The 20,105-nt window shown below is 45.9% G+C and overlaps 1 protein-coding gene across 1 annotated transcript in view; it reads left to right on the top strand.

Moving 5' to 3' along the window:
• Positions 1-20,105, top strand: part of LOC307075050 (interleukin-1 receptor accessory protein-like 1-B) — a gene marked incomplete at both ends in the record, with an annotated part of 202,021 nt that overhangs the window by 59,144 nt on the left and 122,772 nt on the right. The window contains 2 exon segments of the mRNA XM_079735557.1: positions 1-51; positions 54-270. The exon segment at positions 1-51 is cut by the window's left edge and continues 9 nt beyond it. Of these exon segments, the coding sequence (XP_079591683.1) occupies positions 1-51; positions 54-270 (268 nt within the window).

Here is a 20,105-nt window from a genome sequence, read left to right as displayed (position 1 = left end):
GCACCGATTGGTCGGTGGACTACCTGAAGTACAAGGTGCTCCTGGGGGAGCCGTGAGGATAAAGTGCGCCCTGTTCTATGGCTACATCCGCGCCAACTACACCCACGCCCAGGGCGTCGGGCTCAGCCTCATGTGGTACAAGAGCTCCGGCCACGGGGACTTTGAGGAGCCAATCAGCTTCGACGGAACCCGCACCAGCAAGGAGGAGGACGCCATCTGGTTCCGGCCGGCGGAGCTCGAGGACCAAGGGCACTACTCCTGTGTTCTCAGGTAAAAAAAAAAGAAAAAAAAAAACAAAAGAAACAACGTGGGGGGGGGAACAAAATGGTGGACGACGACGCCATTCGACAACAACATGCTGGGCGGCGACGCCGTTTGGAAACAAATGGTGGACGATGGATGACGTCACGGCGGAAGGAATGCAGTGTCTCTGTGTGTGTTTGCTCATGTATTTGCGTGAGTATGGTTTGACTCCGTGTGACTGTGGTGTGCGTGCAGACATTATCGCGCAGTCCATTTTACCATTTAGCTCTCCGGTAAATGGGGTCGGGTTGTGTGGTGCGACTTTGAGTCAGAAGGTGAGATGCAAAAGACTGGTCAAAGTGTGAAAAGCGGTTGGTTTGCTCCCTGTACCCTGTGTGTGTGTAGCTTTTGTATTTGGGGTCATCCTGTTATTTATCTATTTTATTGGCCCTGATGATTCTGCAGAGCTTCAATGATTTCCACAAGTATTGTAATTTTGCCATAGGGCATTTAGCAGATGCTTTTATCCAAAGCCACTTACAATTAGTGCATTTGTTAGAAGAAAGAGAAAACAATATATCGCTTTCGGTGCAGTAAGGATGTTCATTGAACCAAGTGCCAAGCACTAACATTCGCTAGGTTAACCCATTCCCCATTCACAACAAAGATAGCTAGGATAAGGCGCTACACAATGCTAAGTACCATTTTTAAGTGCTTAAAAATAATTTAAGTGCTACAGCCTTCTGAAAAAGCGGAGCCCCTCATTCTTCCTCCGTCACCTCAACGCACCGTCAGGTCTCATCGCTTCTGCTAACTCTCTAGATTATTTCTTTATTCTTCACCAGGGAACGATGGAGCCATTAGGGTGTAAATGGTACCGCCATCACTCTGTTCAACCCTGTCGTGGCTCTTTCTGCAGACCAAGGGGTGAGGTCTTGGAGAGGAGGTGGGGGGGGGGGGGGAAGAGTGCGGAGAGGAGGTGGGGGGGGGGGGGAAGAGTGCAGAGAGAAGAGAGGAGGGAGGAGATGGGAGAGAGAAGAGAGGGGAGGAGAGAGAGAAGAGGGGAGAAGAGACAAGATGGTTTAGGAGAGAGAGGAGAGAGGAGACGAGCGAGTGGAAGAGAAAGGAGAGAGGGGAGAAGATGGAGGAGATGAGAGAGAGAAATGAGGAGAGGAGAGTTGAGCGATGAATGATTAGAGAGGGGAGAGGAAAGAGGTGAGAGGATAAAACAAAAGAGCTTGGGTCCGAACGAGGAGAAAAAAATGGGTATATGTGTAAATTCTTCCACTTTCTTTTCACCCCTCTTCGGCTTCTGCTAGCGTTAGCAGAGGTAGCGCCGTGCGTTTGATTTATGACGGCATTAATGGGGAGGAATCCGCGCTCATAATGGCAGATGGTTTTGTTAATACGGAGGTTGTACAGGACCATTAAGTAGGCCGAGTTTCCATGGCGACGGAAAGCGTTCTTTTTTCTCCTCCTTCGACCCGGCGAACACACACACGAGACGATGGATCGTGGTGAAACGTTGTTTGCTTAAACTAATAATCCACCTTCCCTTTGGCAATGAGTCACAACCGGGAATACTCTCTATTGATTTACATTGGTCCGTTGCATTAAGCTATATGAACGATGTGTCCATTGTTTATCACATAGCTGCTACTGTTTAGGTTGTTTTACAACAAATGAATGTTCATTAGGGAGCAGGGAAGGGGCTAGGCAAGGATGACTACAGCTTGGCTGCAGACATTGGGGTTGGAACCCAGAACCTTCAGATGGGCGGCATGTGGCTCAGGAGGTAGAGCGGGCTGGCTGGTAACCGGAAGGTTGCTAGTTCGATCCCCGGCTCCTCCTAGCTGAATGTCGAGGTGTCCCTGAGCAAGGCACCTCACCATAACTGCTCCCGACGAGCTGGCTGCTGCCTTGCGTGGTTGACACTGCCGTTGGTGTGTGTATGAACGGGTGAAGGTTAGACAATATTGTGAAGCTCTTTGAGTGGCCACTGGTTAGAAAAGAGCTGTATAGATGCAGACCATTTACCATTTACCTTGCCCAAGGATGACGACGGCTTGGCTGCGGACATTGGGATTTGAACCCGCAACCTTCAGATGGTACTATGGTGAGACTACCCCGACTTCTGAGCCAGGACATAGAGGGAATCGAACACTAGCCCCTTTCAATGTTTAACAAGCGCATTTTAAAAATCGTAACGTGTTTGAAAGCATCGTATTTAAATGTACACAGTGTGTAACCCAAGGGAGAAAGTGTAATGCTTCCCCTTACCCAAATAAGCATTGCTGTATTATTGTTCACCCTTTGTATGTTCACCCTAATTCAATCGGGAGCATCCCAGAGTTGTTATCGAGGGTTTTACGATTAGCTCGTTGCTACAACAGCGCAGCGTGGCATGGAGCTCGTAGCGCTACTTACCCGCTAAGGCAGTTTGACCCGCGGCTCCGCACCGCAAGATGAAAGATTCCTTTACAACTGAAATTGTGTGTCGACACATAAAAAGGAAATATCAGACGAGTGGATGTTTGCGTTTGTGAGCAGATTACGGCGTGGTATCGCGTGCGCAGAACTCCTTCGTAATAACCTGGATTAAGGCCGTTTATTTTTGCATGGCTGCGTCACTGCCTGCTCTCTCTCTCTCTCTCTCGCTCTCTCGCTCGCTCATCCTGCAGCATATGGACGCTTTGGAAAAGGCCTGCGGGAATCACGGTGTAGCTCATGCACACATTCATGTCGTTGTGTGTCTGCGTGTGATTGCGTGAATGTGTTTTTGTGTAATTGTGAATCTGTGTTCATGTGGCACTGGGCGTGAGTGTGTGAGCGAGAGAGATTCATGCGTTTGCATGAATGGGTGTTTGTATGCACGTGTGTGAGTGTCTCTGTGTGTGTATGCCCATGTATGTTTGTGTATATATACACACACATGCACACATGCATACACACACTTGTGTATGTTTGGGTGTGTGCACGAGTGTGCGTGCACGTGTGTTAAAGCACATCTTTTTGTGTGAGTATGTGTCTGTGTATGCGCGTATGTGTGTGTATGTGTATTTCTTTACCAATGTGTGTGCGCGTCAAAGCGTGTAAAATGACTAGTTCAGGCCTCCGCAGCTCAGACACAATACTCCTGTCAATCCGCGATGATTTATTAGCCGCTCGCCGGAGAAGTTAGCCGTCTCCGTGAGACAGGGAAACAGAGGAAAGCCCAGTCGTTTTAGGAGTAAAACCGCTGACCGGGCGGAATAGTTCCACAGAAAAGAGTTGGGACGCGGCCGCACTCAAAGGCTACCGAGGAAAAGTTAGTTTTCAGATTGTTCATCAAATTTGTGAAGTGTATGATTCATGCGTTGGATTAATGCACAGAGATCTATGAATTAATCTGTTGTACATATCTATATTGTTGTTTATTGTTGTTCTGTATCTGGAATATGTCTTATATATATCTTTATCTTCGATACATCAGGTGATACAGTATTGTTTTATAGTAAAGGTGCATTAATTACGTTAGTTGATTCATTAATAAGCATTATTATATAGCGTTTGCCTATAATAATGCTTATTAACGTTGTTGGGGGTGGAGCTAACCCAACTAAGTAATGTAGACGTAATATCTTAGCTAACATGATCACCTTTAACTTAGTCAACATGAACACCATTTGTAAACATGAACAGCATAAGTAAGTCGAGCATTTGTTAACGGTTAAATAACAGCTATGCTTATTGCTGCAAATGATAATGAATGCACCCTTATGGTAAAGTGTTACCCCATATTATTGACCTGGTGCAGTTAGCAACGACAGTGGAAACCCACTCACCAAGAAACATCTTAAGTTTCACTCTTTTCTAATCGTTCTCAAACATTCACCTTGGACTCATGGTGGGTGTTTACCCTCGGTCGGTCAATACACTGCCTTCAAACACACATGCGGTTTCACTTAAGTGATGACCAGTGGGCAACCAGAAAGAAACAGATAGAAGCCAGCAAAGGAAGTTACCACCATCAAATCCTAAACACACACACGCACGTGCGCCGAATGAGCGAACGTTGAGGTGACTCACTTCAACGTTGAGTGTTGATTCCTGAATGATTGTCTTTATTTTGGTGTAGACGTTGGTGCAAGGCATGAGGACGGCTCCTGGCAACACTTCAGTGTATCTCATTTGGGTTGGGAAAATACTGGCAGCACTTGCAGATCTATTCGTTCTCTATTCTCTCTTTGAACTACTTTCTGCTCTCTTCCACTCTTCTCCTCTCCTCTCTCCTCCCCTCTCCCCATATCTCTCTCCTTCAGGGTCTCCTCTCTCCTCTTCTCTCTCCGCGCTCTGCTTTCTCTCCTCTCTCCTCTTGTCCCCTCTCTCCTCCCTCCTCTCGCCTCTCTTCTGTGGTCTCCTTCCCTCTCCCTCTCCTCCCTCCTCTCTCCCCTCTCTTGACAGCGCGCGTTGGAAGGAACGCCAGACAACTGGAGCACTTGGCACATTTGAGCAAATGAGACGGGGGGAGGTTGGGGCGATCAAGGCTCAAATGAATCATCTCTCACTAGCAGTTAATCTCTCTCCCTCGCTTCTCCTCTCTCCCTCTCCCCCTCTCTCCCGTGGTTAAGGGACTGGTTTATCTGCTTATTCTCTTCTTGGGTCAGTTTGTGTTGTGGTTTGTTTTTGAAATGCATATTTTCAGTTGGGATTAGCCTGGCTCTCCTTGTGTGGTTTTAACGAGGTAGGTTTTCTCTCTCTCTCTCTCTCTCTCTCTCTCTCTCTCTCTCTCTCTCTCTCTCTCTCTCTCTCTCTCTCTCTCTCTCTCTCTCTCTATGTTGCTCTTTGATGAACTTGCCTGCTTACACATGCACATTTACAAACACAAATAAACACCCATACTGTGCACACACGCATGCACGCTCACACACACACGCACACCCAGATCTTGTGAGGCATCTCGAGTGTACTTTAGAAGTCTGTGCGTAATGCAGGCCCATATAATAAAAAAAGAAGAACAAGTGTGTGTGTGTGTGTGCATGTGTGTGTGTGTGTGGCGGGGGGGGGGGGGGGGGGGGGGTGAGGCTGCTCGGATCTCTCGCCATCTTCATATACACACACACACACACACACACACACACACACACACACACACACACACACACACACACACACACACACACACGCGCACGTGCGCGCCGAATGACCACATACATGATGTCACAAACATGATGTCACAAACAAAAATTCATGCCATGTATCCACACTCACTCACTCACACACACAGCACATACTAACACACACACACACATATTGCCACAGGCATACAGAATGTGAGTCGCAGCAGCTGGCTAAGACACTCAGCCCTGGAGACATCCATACAGAAGAGTTCAAACATCTGCACTCACAGGGAGAGAGGTGTGTGTGTGTGTGTGTGTGTGTGTGTGTGTGTTCGTTTGTTTCAGTTCAAAGTTAGTCGCTGCCTGCCAACGCACAGAGCACCCAGGAACCACAGAAGGGATCCGCCGACTGCGTACTCCAGAGGTTTTGGAGCAGTTGGGTCCCGCAGACACGCTAAAGTGTGAGTGCTAGCTAGCTCTAACATCTCAGTGAAGTCTGAGAGTGAACTTACACCGAACATCTCCGGGCCCAAAGTCCCTAGGGTCCGGACTTGTTGGAGCTAGCTAACTTCTCTCAGCTCTCCTTGTTTCCTTGTTCCTTTTTCATGCGTGCTTTTGCAAATACAATACATCACCCAGGCAAGGTTCTAGTTCCCCATGACGTCTCCTGACCTCGGTTTGGTTAATGTTGGCTCTGCCTCTTTAGATCAAGCTCGTTGGCGCACTCACGCAAGGCTCTGAGACTTTGTCCGAGCGCGTGTGCAGATGTTAGGCAGCTGGCTGGGCCACAGGGCTTTTCTGTCAATGCATAACGCGAGAACCATCATCTGCTCACAGCGCTTTTGATTAAGGCGCTCCTGATGAAGAGCTCAGGGCAACATGGATTCCTCTTCCAGGACAGAATCGTTGCCTTACGTCACGCTAACACTGTACACGTCCGTCGATGGATATCATTGATTTTGCATGGGGGAACTCTCGAAATTCATTGCGGGTCAATCCGTTCCGTCGGCTCCGTTGCCTCCGTCAACAAGTCAAAATGTACGTCGGCCAATCAGATCGCGTCCCCAATACGTCAGACACACCCTCCATCATCCATTGACGGACGTGTGCATAGTGTACGCGGCGTTACTCTCACTGGGCTCGGGAGATGAAGTGTTTCCCGGTCTATGTTTTAGGCCATCTTCGACCCACCTTGTGATAGTTTGGGTGCAGGAATGGTGGAACCGCACGCATGAGAAAAAAAACATGGATCCCACATTCTTCAACAACATAATTGACACCTAGATTCAGGGTATTTAGCAGACGCCTTTTTAAGTACATTAATATAATTACATTTGACAGAGGAAAGAAACTAAATATCACTGTCCGTACAGTAAGGATGTTCGTAGAACTAAATGCAAAGCACTAACAATTGTAAGGTTAACCCAATCCCTGTATACAACAAAGATGATAGCATAAGGTAATAAGATGTAACTAGAAAATGCATTTCCTGCAGAAAATGCGGTGAGAGCTGTAGTGCAAAGGGAGTTTGAAAATACGTTTTAATAAAGCCACTTAGATTAAGATTAATGAACGTTCAATGGCTTAAATCAAGTGAAGGGATTTGAACGAAAGTTCAAAAGTCTAAATGGAGTAAACAATGTAAACATGCACACCATTTAAGAAAATTGAAAAACTTATGAAGAACAATAGTTGAGCGCTGCATGCAGCACTCACCTAATAAGATGCTACACGATGCCTAGCATTATTTTTAAGTGCAAGGATGCACAACACACAATAAGTGCGTAAGGAGGGCATCATCTAGGAAGATGGGCCCCTAAAGGACCCCTGAGGTACTGATGCATTGACGTGATTTGTAAGGCTGACTATATAATTACTCCAGAAGAAGAAGGATCTTCTTACGAAGAAATCCAGCCGCCATAAGAATTCACTGCAGCCATAGTGTCACTGCTGGTTAAAAGTGGCCTTTTTTTCTAGTGCATCAATGCACACAGCATTGACTTTTTCCAGGATGTTGTTCCATGTCGGGGGCTGAACTGAGAGGAGGGTCGGATTCAGTTGGTTGTCAGAGATAAGCCCGCGGTGGAGGGAACAGCCTTCTAATTGTTACTGAACAGGGATTCAGTCACGGCACTGATGTCAGCGAGCAGGGATGGGGTACGGTTTCCTTGATGGATCTGATTTTGAGTCCCTTTTCGGTGGATCGGCATGTCAATGGCAGGTTTCCATCGTTCAGGGAACATGCCACGAGAGAAGAGGGGTTGGAAGAGCCAGCCGAGGCGATTGGCCGGTTCTGTGGCACACTCTTTGTCGGACCCTGGTTGGGATATATCAGGCCCCAGTGATGTTCCTCGATCCAGGATGTGCATGTTGTCCGTGGCAAGCTTTTGGTTGACAGTGAAGTGCCAATAGAAAATGACAGTAATTGAGACAGGAGATGTGGTGGGGCATGTGTCTCAGGCAATGCTCTCTTTTCTGATGAAGGGCTGGCAGGAGAGGTTGGCCTTTCCACTTTTCGCTGGGGTCTGGGGAATTCCCTGATGCTCAGTGACAGTGTCGGTTGATCCACTTCTACCAGAAAGGGAATTTACCATAATATTCCATATATAGAGTTTGGATTTTCATTAGTTTGTTGTTGTACTTTCTCTTTGATGTTATAATGTCTCTTGCACAAAAGGGTATGGGTAAGAGTGTTTACATAAGCTTACCGGCTTAATTTTTATAAAAAAAAGATTGAAACAAGCATGTGTCATTTATCATCCTATTCCCCAAAAGACTAAACTATCACACAAAAATGTACAATCAAAGCCGTCATTGAACATCATAATTCTATCTGTCAGGGTAAAAGTAGGGTATACACCATATACATTCGAAGGCTATAGACTGTCTTTAAACTCTAACGTTAGCACCGATTTGGTTAGCCTAGCATCACAAGTCAACGGGCGTCACAAAGAGCTTGAAAAGTATTTTGAACGTGGAACCATAACGTCTCCCAACAGAATTGTTTTGCCATGAACGTTATCGTTAATCATTCAGTGATTTAATCATTTCCTTTAGGGTTTTATACTCTTCCGGTTTGAATGCTGACTTGACTAGCTGCATCGATTTGTTCTTTGCTGTGCATGTTTTAAATGATGGATGAAGAACATTATGGACTTAAGTATTAGGTTAGGGTGTGTGTGTGTATGTGTGTGTCTGTGTGTGTGTATGTAAGTGTGTTTGTTATTGTCTGTAATGTTTGTTATTATCCTCTATTTATGGAGGATTACGCATACACACATTAGTATAGATAAATAATACACATAGGGAACATACAGAGGCATTCATAAAAAACTAAGGGTCATGGCTATAAACTGTGTGGTCTTAAAATCGTGAGATGAAGCAGATGCAGGAAAATGGCTTAGACTCTATGTCCAGCGAAGAGATCCAGGCAGGTTAACTATAAATGGACCATTCTGTGTTGTCTGCTTATGTTAACAACATCCACCTGCATCCGCACAACACAGTTTTGGCCAGTACACACGCATCCAGTTGTACATCTATACATATAGACACAAAACCACATCGTCCAGTCATTTTTACACACCCACACACATGCATCCAAACTTTACACACACACCACCGTGCACAGACACACACACACACATCAAGCCATTTAAAAATACACACAACCACACCTAGTTCGTTATACACGCACAAACACACATATGCACAAACACACAAAAAAAACATTTGTCACACAACTCCCTTCTCTCCCCCTCTCTCTCTTCTATTGCCCCTCTCTCTCCCTCTCTCACCCCAATTCACATTGCTCTCGCGCTTTCTCTCTCTCTTTGTCCCCCATTCTCTCCCTCTCTCCCCCATAATATCTCTTTCTCCCCCAGGTCTCTCTCTCTCTCTCTCTCTCTCTCTCTCTCTCTCTCTCTCTCTCTCTCTCTCTCTCTCTCTCTCTCTCTCTCTCTCTCTCTCTCTCTCTCTCTCTCTCTCTCTCTCTCTCTCTCTCTCTCTCAGTATGGGCGAGCAGGTAGCGGGCGGGGTTATCTCTCAGAGAAAGCGTCTGGGACACTCTGTCAGTCACTCCCCCTCCCCCTCCTCCCCCCTTATCGCCCATCAAATTGATCCAATCCCCCCCCCGCCGGCTGTCAGAGGCAACGAGGGACGGCGGGCTATAGCATCGCCCGCTGTGCCTTCTGGGTGATGTATGCGCGGCGGTGGCACTTCCGCGGCGCGGTTGCGGCGTGGTCGACGTGCTAAAGGTTTCCTGGCAGCCGGCGGCGGCGCTAGCAAAGCGCCGAGCCTCTGGGGAATAGCAAGCACAATGTGGAGCAGAGTGTGTGTGTGGTGTGTGTGTGTGTGTGTGTGTGTGTGTGTGTGTGTGTGTGTGGAGATTTATTATATAGGTACTATTGTGATTGCTCTTCTCTGCATGTGCGTGTGTAGAATAATTGAACCCGGCTATTCCCTATACACACATACAAGGGTGTTAGTGCGTTTTCATGTGTGTGTGCTTGTGTGTTTTCGTGTGTGTGTGTGTGTGTGTGTGTGTGTTTTCGTGTGTGTGTGTGTTTTTAATGCGTGTGTTTGTGTGTGTTTTCACATGTGTGTGTTTTCACATGTGTGTGTTTTCACATGTGTGTGTGTGAATGGATGACTGGATGCATGCGTGTGTAAACACATGCCTTTCTGATTGCTATTCTGCCCGACTGAAGCCATCTATTGTTACCTAGGTCAATGGGAATGCAGCCCCTGAGAGACTAGAGGGTACATTGTGCGTAGTGTAATAGTGTCTACACGGGGTAGTGGATAGTGTGTCATGTGTCGTTGGCGTGTGTGTGTTAAACTGCGGTAGCATTTGCAGAAGGGTAGACCAGTTTCCTGTAGGTTTGGATGGGGTTAGGGTTAGCATTTGGCAGATGGCGGAGAGGTTTCGATGTTTGACACTCACTGTTAATCCAAAAAAAGATTGTATTCCTGAATATGATTTGAATGTGAAGCTTGCCAAAAAATGTAATGTGTGTTCGGGGGGTTCGCAGAATGCCGTAATAATAATCTTCAACGTATGCCGTGGTAAATTAACCCAGTTTTATGTAGTTAGAGAAGACTCTCATTATCTCTGTAAGAATGCAGTTGCGTTGTTACTGCGTTCAAACATTATCTTCTGCTAAAATAAGCTTCTTGGGGTTTTTCATCCAATCAGATCGCGGCTCGTTTGAAAACAGCCTTTCAGAGCCAGTCGTGGTTTCTGCTTTTTAACCTATGGGGGTTAGTTTACTCTTTAGGGGCGTCCATAGAAACGTTAAAGTGTCTTTGCGAGCACGGCAAGTTTAATACACACACCAATTCAGCCACCGCTTAAAACATCCTGTTTTTCTTTTTGAACCGTAATGCATTTTTTTCTTTCTTTACTTCTTTAAAATATTGCTCTATTTTTCTGCCAAGTCAACAGCATAGGTTGGATGTTGACGTTGTCATCGTCGTTAAAAATGGTTCTGTAAGAAGACGGTGCCTTCTGTTAATTTGCGCCTCCTTTTTTCTACTTTGTAGTGTTTGTAGTGTTGAACAAGCCAGGGTCTTGGGGGATCCCTTGTAATCCGCCCAGTATGTTCTTCACTGTGTACCGAGACTACAGTGTCCTCAACAAAGCCTGCGAAAGTATTGCGCCGCATGTGGTCACCGTAGTCTGTTGTAGCGCTCCGGTGCATATCCGTGCTCTGTGCTCAGGAGTTTACTCGCATTTATCCCCTCGTAGTCGATAGTTTATGTGTACCGGCTTTAATGGTTTAATGTTGTTTTAATTCTGTTGTTATATTTTCTAAACAATCCGGGTGAACTTGTTTCTGTAGTTCTGTAGACGCTTTGCCGTTGAAGAGAAGAGTTAGCATGGACAATGTATCTTGTGTTGTTTCACCATTTAGTTTCCCAGTCAAAATGGCTGCTTCTTCACCGACGGTTGATTTAGGCGGGAAAAGAGTCTATGGCGGCTTGAAACAAATTCAACTGTCAAGCTGAATAGCCTAAAAGCAAACAAACTCTAAAGTATATCACATCCTAGATGACCCCGCGATGCCATCACCAAAGCCATTGTAACAGAAGCAAAGTGCTCGGACCGTTTAGATACGCAAACTAAAAGCCTCTGGTGCTCAAACCATATAGGATTATACTATAGTTTACCATTAATCCTGAGTCTGCACACTGCTAGCGTGGGGGGGGGAGGGGATAATAGATGGAGTTCGTTAGGAGAAGGCTATGGTGAGTGGATTTAGAAGCGCTAACATTAATCCAGTTAATGAACTCAGCCCAGCCAGTCCTCTGAGATGCATAAGAAGGTATATTGTTTATTTTCCCCGCTTCAAGTCGAGTTGCCAACATCAATGCAAAGACACACAAGCCGTCGTGTCCCGTTTTTATGTATATTAAAAGTTTCAATATGTAAGCCATAACCTCATTTGTTATTTTTTCACATGCGATTACCTCAGCATATTACCGCACTGCAATTAGTCTTTTTATTTTTTTATTTTGCTGTTGTGTAGGCAGCCACAGCAAATATGCTTGCAAAAGCTTGCTGTGTTGTGACCCAATTGCATGCCACAAATGTGGGGTATTTTGGTTACAAACACACACGTACTTACACAGATGTACACACACGTGCCCATGCACACAAAATTCCAAGAGGAATAAAATCCATGCAAAGCATTTTTTGTACGGGAAAATTGGACATCGTGTTACTTTTGATGAGAGAGAGAGAGAGAGAGAGAGAGAGAGAGAGAGAGAGAGAGAGAGAGAGAGAGAGAGAGAGAGCACACGCACGCGAGCGAGCTGGGGAAGAACGAGATATTATGGGGGAGAGAGAGCGCGAGAGCAATGAGTATTGGGGTGAGAGAGGGGGAAGAGAAGGGAGTTGTGTGACAGAGGAAAGAGAGAGAGAGAGAGAGAGAGAAATTACTTGCATGCAGAGTGAGTTCAACTGCAGTGTTATGTATTTTCTTTTAATTATATTGACTGATTAGGAAATAACGTATTGTAGTTGTAACTAGTTGTAGCGTAACTCCAGTTATAGCAATAAACAAGACATTGAATCCTGAAGAGGGGAAGCCTTTAGTAGTATCTCTATCCTTAATACATAAAATCTTACTTATGGAATCTGATGTTAGACGGCAGACTTTCATCTCAAGGAATTCTCGCTAGTCTTTCTCGGATGTAACGACGAGTCTGTGGGATTTATTCCTTCGGTTAAACCGATTCGGTTGGTTGCTCGTGTGATGCATGGTGTGACATGTGTTTGATTGTCATAAGTCTAACTGCAGTAGTGTTTGCATATATTTTACGATTTACACTTAGTTGGCCGTGGGTCTGCGAAATTCCATGTCTTCCATCTCCATTTCGGAAGAAAAGAAATGACCCTGTCAAAAGAGTAAAAATAGACAAGGCAAAAAAAGGGCTCGTAAAACGTTGTGAAATGTTGAACGGTTGAACGCGTGCCAAATTTATTCCTAAAGCTTCTTTGAAGAACTTAAATTCTTTCAAAGGTCTTCTAGGCTTGTACTAATTTACGATGGGACCATGGCCCAGTGGGATTTTATTTTATACAACCTCATCTCTTAACGGGGCAGTCCAGGAACAATATGTCTTACCCGTCTCTGCTTCCTAAAAACCTGTCCCTATTCAATGTCTAACCCCTACCTGCTTCCTAATGACCTGTCTCGATATCAACTGACTAACCCCTACCTGTCCCTAAACACCTGCCTCTGTTGGCTGACTAGTCCCTACCTGCTCCTTATTGACTTGTCTCTGTTTTCATGTCCAACCCCTACCTGCTCATTAATGATCTGTCTCAATATTCAGTATCAAAACCCTACCTGTTTCTTAATGAACTCTGTATTGACTGTCTAACCCCTACCTGCTCCTTAAAGACTGTCTCTGTATTGACTGTCTACCCCCTACCTGCTCCTTAAAGACTGTCTCTGTATTGACTGTCTACCCCCTACCTGCTCCTTAAAGACTGTCTCTGTATTTACTGTCTAACCCCTACCTGCTCCTTAAAGACTGTCTCTGTATTGACTGTCTACCCCCTACCTGCTCCTTAAAGACTGTCTCTGTATTGACTGCCTACCCCCTACCTGCTCCTTAAAGACTGTCTCTGTATTGACTGTCTACCCCCTACCTGCTCCTTAAAGACTGTCTCTGTATTGACTGCCTACCCCCTACCTGCTCCTTAAAGACTGTCTCTGTATTGACTTCAAACCCTTACCTGCTCCTTCATGATCTGTCTCTATGTACTGTCTAACCTCTATTGTAACTGGAAATAGCCCTAGTCTTTACAGTGAACCTGAAATAACCATGCCTAGTGTCACCAGTACATGCATGTTTACGTATGCAGAACTCACACTTGCGCTCCGTGCCTGTGAGCAAACGGTGGCTGTATCTATCAGACACATCTAAAGGCCTTTTCCGGAAGAGAGTAAAATCGAAAAAGGCAGCGTCCCTGTCCACACATTTGCATACGAATCCATCCATCTGCATACATTACAGCCTTTACAGATTCATATCATAAATCAAATTCACCCTTCAGCTGCCTCGCTGATATAAACTGTGCTCCCTTTGTTCAATTGCCCTCGCCTTATCTGACATACATTCGATAGCATCTCGGTGGCTCTGAGGAAATAAATTCAGAAGAGACAAACGCGACTGGATAAGTCTTTTATTCGTCGGCCCGGAGCCCTTCCAGTAACGGTGGAGGAGGGGTTCAAACACCACCTGAAAGGACGCCCCAGAACCCTAAATCCTCTAAAGGTCAAAGAAAGACGAGGAGGAAACCTTGAGGAGGAAGAGTAGGAAGAGGGACTATCGCACAAGGGAATATTTGGAAGTCAGCCTTTGGACCAGCTTTTCCGTGTTGGGAAAATGTTGGAAAATCAGCAAGTTTGTAGTGCCATGTGTTGACTAGGGAGATGGCTGGTAGCATGCCCATAAGTTGCTATGAGGTCACCTCTGTGATTTTTCTAGAAATAAAAATTTGAAACTGTATACAAAATCAGAGGTTAACAACTTCTCCGTGATGAAAACATCTTGGATTCATTTGAGACTTGTTACTTTGTGTCCACAGTGTGCGACACCTGTTGGTGTGCGCGCGAGCCAAGAACAACCCACCGCCCTCCCCCTTACAAAACTGAAACGCTGAAACTGAAGCCACCCCCCATCTCACTATTTTTCAAACCCTGGCACAAGCTAGGCTAGAGCCATTTGCTCCCAGTCCATGCCACTGCCCCTGGCTATGGTAGCATGTCGGTTCATACAGAATCTGCATTTGACTGCCACACAAATCTTATCAGATCCTTCACGCTCATCCGCCAAAGGGAGTTAAAGAAAGGAATATCTTTCCAACGGGAAGTATTTACAAGTATTCGGGGATGTGGAAGCGTTGACAGTTGAAGGGCGGTTTATTTTGCGCGACAGGCAACTAAAACACACACCCAGATGGGAGCGTGACTGTGAGTGGCAGCTGAGTTTAATCAGAGGCCCTAGGCACTGAGGCCCTCTGTGAGTTCTGGAGATGCAGCACGCCACAATGCCCGTCTGGGTTTGGCGGCCGCCCGCCCCAAGAATGAGGCTTCTGCATCTGTGTTTTCTTTCTGCCTTTCTTTACTCTGTATTTGTCCTTTATCTTTCTTTCTTTCTTTCTTTCTTTCTTTCTTTCTTTCTTTCTTTCACTCTTCTGTCATTCGCTATCCTTCTTTATTTACTTCCTCTCTTTAATTTGTTCTTCCATCTCTACTCTCTCTCCTTCCTTACCCGTACTTCCTTCCTTTCCCCCGTCCTTCGATTTTTCCCTCCTCCCTTTCTTTGATAATTCCTTCCCTCCTTCCTTCCCCTCTTTAATAATTCCTTCCCTCCCTTTTTTAATAATTCCTTCCATCTACCCTTTCTTTAATAATGCCTTCCCCCTTCTCTCCTTTAATAATTACTTCCCTTTTTCCTCTCTAATAATTCCCTTCTTCCTTCCTTTAATAACTCCTTCCCTCCTTCCTCTTTAATAATTCCTTCCTTTATTCAATCATTCCTTTGCTCCTTCCTTTCTTTAATAATTCCTTCCCTCCCTCCTCCCTCTCTTTAATAATTCCTTCCTTTATTTAATCATTCCTTCCTTCCTTTCTCTAACAATTCCTTCTCTCCTCCCGTCCCTCACCTCCGTACCTCACAGTAATCCTCTCTTCACATCTCTCTCATCCCCTCCCCTCCCTCCCCCCCAGCCTGCACCTGGCCATCAAACCCACAACAGCCTCTCCTTAGAACAACCACTCGCCTCAGGGCAGGAGACACTGACCTTATCTCCTCCTATCTGATGCGCCTGCTTATCTGCCCGACGAACGCCAGAAATACCTTTTCCCCCCCCCAAGCACAATCACTGCACCATGGCAACCCAGCCTCCTTCTCCATCCTCCACCACCCCCTCCTCCTCTCTCCCAAACCAGCGAGATGGTAAAAAGCGAGGCTAGGGAGACGTCTGCAGAAAGCCGAGGCTGTCAGTCGAGACGATGATATGTTGAGACTGGAGTTGTGCTGGAATGGTTCTCGGTTCACGTAATTCTCAGTTCGGTTCATATCACGTTTTTTTTCCGGGGGCATGGTTTTCGGTTTTGTTTTTGGTAAAACGGGGGATGACATAAGTAGCTTTGATTATTAAAACACAATAGAATAGTTAATTTAATCATGTTTTTTGCTTATCTTGAAAAGAAAGTTCATTACTGTTGGCTAAGCATATAAATTGACTTCATAATGAATATGAACCCTTTTTTATTGTGAAAAAGAAATGATAAGAATAGGCTTTTCATATAGGCAACCAAAATGGTGGTTAGGGTTAGGGTTAGGGTTAGCTCCCAGTCCTACATGAAAGTAGAGCTAGGCTAGCACTGTTAGCTCCCAGTCCTATATATAAGCCTAGTAGCAGCAACCCGCAAAAATAAACACTTCTGTATTTCATTTTGTAGCAAAAATGTACAGAAGGCGTCTCAGAGTTAGTTTTTGTAGCTAAAGCGAATTCATACGCAAGTAGGGGTTAGTCATTTTGCTCAGGGATACAGGCTAATTAACAGCATACCAGCCCAGGATTCAAACCAAGCACGTTTGGGCTGGGAGTCCAACGAACCTCCCCAACCCTCTTTGTTAACCCACCAATTACACAACCCACAAAAACAGTTCATACGCCATACAGTCCAAAATCACCAACATCGGGCCAGTGTGCCATAAACAGGGGTTCTGGTTGGCTGTTGAGGTTTCTTTTTTCTAGCAAACTTCGGGCAACATTCCGAAGTTGCGTCTTTTTGGCGCCGTGAGTAAGCACCATTGAATGAAGGAATTTTTCGGCGTTGACCTCCTCAGCACTGAGGTGGCTGTGTTTAATATTCAACATTGAATAGGCTCTGTCTTGAATACTCCTCCTCTCTGACTACATTTCCCTACACCCTCGGCGCCAGAGAATGAGGTCACAACGGAGTGGAAAGGGAATACAGTGGCGGCAACATTTTATGAAATGACTCCACCGTCACACGTTGGAACAAAGTTTGGAGTTAGGGGTTTGGGGTGGAGGATGAGTTAAAGTCTGAAGAAGCGGAGAGAGGCTCCCTAAAGACATCAACTGAGGCTTGAATCTCAATATTGTAGCCATGGAAGAGAGTGTGACTTAAGTTTGAGACCACCCATGCTAAGCAGGACCTAGAGGGATGTTCACACATTTTGTTGGAATAAAATACCAAAAATTGGTTCCTGCTTAGTTAGAAAACTATTTAATTAATTTTGGAGAATGAGTCCTTTGTGATGCTAGCCTGCGCTTTAGCTGCATGATGAAAACATAGCAAAAACTCAACTCAAAAGTGACCTTTAAGTTCTAGACCTTAGATCTTAAAGGTGCACTTTGACTGGATCTCACTAAAATAGCACTGAACTACAGACTACGTACTTCAGCTATGCGTGTATGTGTGACAGCTTTACCGTTCACCCCCACGGTAATTACATTTCTTTGCCCGTTTCTATGTGTCAAAGCTAAGTGTGTGGTTAAATGTGGTTGGCGAGCCTAGGCTAGCTTTGTGGGTTATGTATTGGTGGGTGAACATAGGGGGTGGGGTGGAGTGGGGAGGAGAGTTGGACTCCCAGCCCCAAGGTGCATGGTTTGATTCCTGGGGTATGCTGTTAATTAGCCCGTATCCTTGAGCATAGCGACTAACCCCTACTTGCTCATGATTGCGCTGTAGATACAAAAGCTAACTCTGAGTTGCCTTCTGTACATTTCTGCTACCCAATGAAATAGAGAATAGTTTATTTTATTATTTTATGACTGGGAGCTGACAGCACTAGACTAGCTCTCCTTTATCATAAGACTGGGAGCTAACAACACTAGCCTAGCTCTACTTTTTCATAAGACTGGGAGCTAACAGCGCTAGCCTAGCTCTGCTTACTCATAGGACCGGAAGCTAACAGCACTAGCTCTGCTTACTCATGGGATTGGGAGCTAAGAGCACTAGCCTAGCTCTGCTTACTAATAGGACTGGGGGCCCACAGCGCTAGCCTAGCTCTGCTTACTCATAGGACCGGGTGCTAACAGTACTAGCTCTGCTTACTCATAGGATCGGGAGATTACAGCACTAGCTCTGCTTACTCATGGGATTGGGAGCTAAGAGCACTAGCCTAGCTCTGGTTGCTCATAGAATTGGGGGCTAACAGCACTAGCCTAGCTCTGGTTGCTCATGGGATCGGGAGCTAACAGCACTAGCTCTGCGCACTCTTAGGACCGGGAGCTAACAACACTAGCTCTGCTTTCTCACGGGATTGGGAGCTAACAGCACTAGCCTAGCTCTGGTTACTCATAGGACTGGGGGCCAACAACACTAGCCTAGCTCTGCCCACTCATAGGACCCGGAGCTAACAGCAATAGCCTAGCTCTGGTTGGCGAACGGCCTCCTACCGGGACGTGTCCAAACTGTACGGAGCACCGCGGTGGTGTGGGGTGATGTAGCGGAGGGCCGTTCACTGGAACTTGTGAAGGTGAAGGAGGAGGAGGTGATGGAGCCGGAGAAGGAGGAGGAAGAGGCGGAAGAAGATGAGGTGATGGAGGGGGAGGAACAGATGGAAAGGAGGAGGAAGAGGAGCAAGAAGAGAAGGAGGAGATGGAGGGGGATGAGGAAGAGGAGGTGAAGGAGGGGGAGGAGGAAGAAGAAGTAGAGGAGGGGATGGAGGAGGAAGAGGGGGAGGCAAAGGCAGAGAAGAAACTCTGTCAGTTAGGCTGGAGCTCGGGAAGAACAGGAGAAGGAGGAGGTAGCAGTCAGTCAGTCTGTTAGACCTTCCATAAACACTGAGCGGCGTGCAGCCTGCCAGACCCAGCGCCCTGGGGCCGGGGAGGCTAAGTGGGAGCAAGTTGGACGATGGCTGCGGTGGGCGGCGGGCGGTACTCCTGGAAGAGAGACGGGGAGGGCGGGGGTAGTATTTAATCTTCCAGCGCTGCGGCGCTACAGCTGACAGCTGAGTTATGAGGAGGAGCCACAGGTAGCGGCCCAGACTCCTGCGGCCCGGCGGCCGTGACCTTCGCCGAGGGGTCGTTAATAATTCAGCACCGGTAAAAAGTTGTGATTTAGGACAAGCGGGCGCTTGCCCTGTCCGGGCTCCTCGCCGGACCGACGTGCCCGGGCCACGGAGCACGGAGGCACAGGGATGGAGGCTGGGGGTTTGAATGTAGAGGATACATGTGTAGCCTAGCATAGCTTCCTGTCCCATAGCATGACGTGGCAATTTATAGTGTGACCTGGCCTAATATGAGGTGGAATATCGTAACATGGCATGAAAACATCAAAAATATTTAATAGTAATAACATGATTTTACGATGATTGTGAAATAAGAATATCAAATAACCTGATATTAAATAAAGTAATAATAACATGGAAGGCATGTCAAAGAACATGGCTTTACAAAACATAATACGGCATAGCATGACATGACATAAAACCGTAACAAGGTTGCATCACATAACATTAACATACGCCACTGGTTTGCAGTTATATGCAAGGCCAGATACGCACACGCACATGCACACACACACACACACACCCCATTCCCCAGGGACCCCAGTAATTAACGTGACGTTAGTTGTATCTCGCGGCCGGCAGTAATTCAACGTTATCGCTTGTCGGCCTTGAATATCGGAATCGTAAAGTCAGGAAATGAAGATACTGACTTATCGCCACGCCGAGGTTTGTCCCCCCAGAAGAACTGCAGAAACGAAAAAAATGGCCCCCTGAGCTTTGAAAAATGCAGAAAATACTTTTACTGTCTACAGTTAACATTTACTGTAATTTCATCGAATGACCCCTTGGTTATTTTGGAATTGTTAACACATGCCCTTCATTTATACAGCCCCGCAAAACCCACCTTTTTAACATTGCTTTCACCACATAACCTCCCTTCTCTCCTATTCCTATTACTAATGTACGTTCTTTTTATTTGGTGTTCACCCTAAAGCGTCTTTGGGTATTTAGGACAGCGCTATAAAAGTAATGTATTATTATGAATGTTGCAATATACTCAATAACATATTTATGTATGTATATTTATAAATATACAAACATGTCTATTTATAATTAGTATATGCTACACATTAACCTCCTAAAATCGAGCAATTTGATTGGTTCGCTATCTCGGGATATTAGGCAATATCACTTGTTTGAGATCTCAAACTCGGGATATTGTGTTCATCGCAAAATGTCGCGTGACGGTCGTCT

Source organism: Pollachius pollachius (assembly GCF_949987615.1).
Source record: "Pollachius pollachius genome assembly, chromosome: 4".
Taxonomy (NCBI): domain Eukaryota; kingdom Metazoa; phylum Chordata; class Actinopteri; order Gadiformes; family Gadidae; genus Pollachius; species Pollachius pollachius.
The sequence above is the reverse complement of the archived record's forward strand: the minus strand, read 5'-3'. Positions and strand labels throughout refer to the sequence as shown.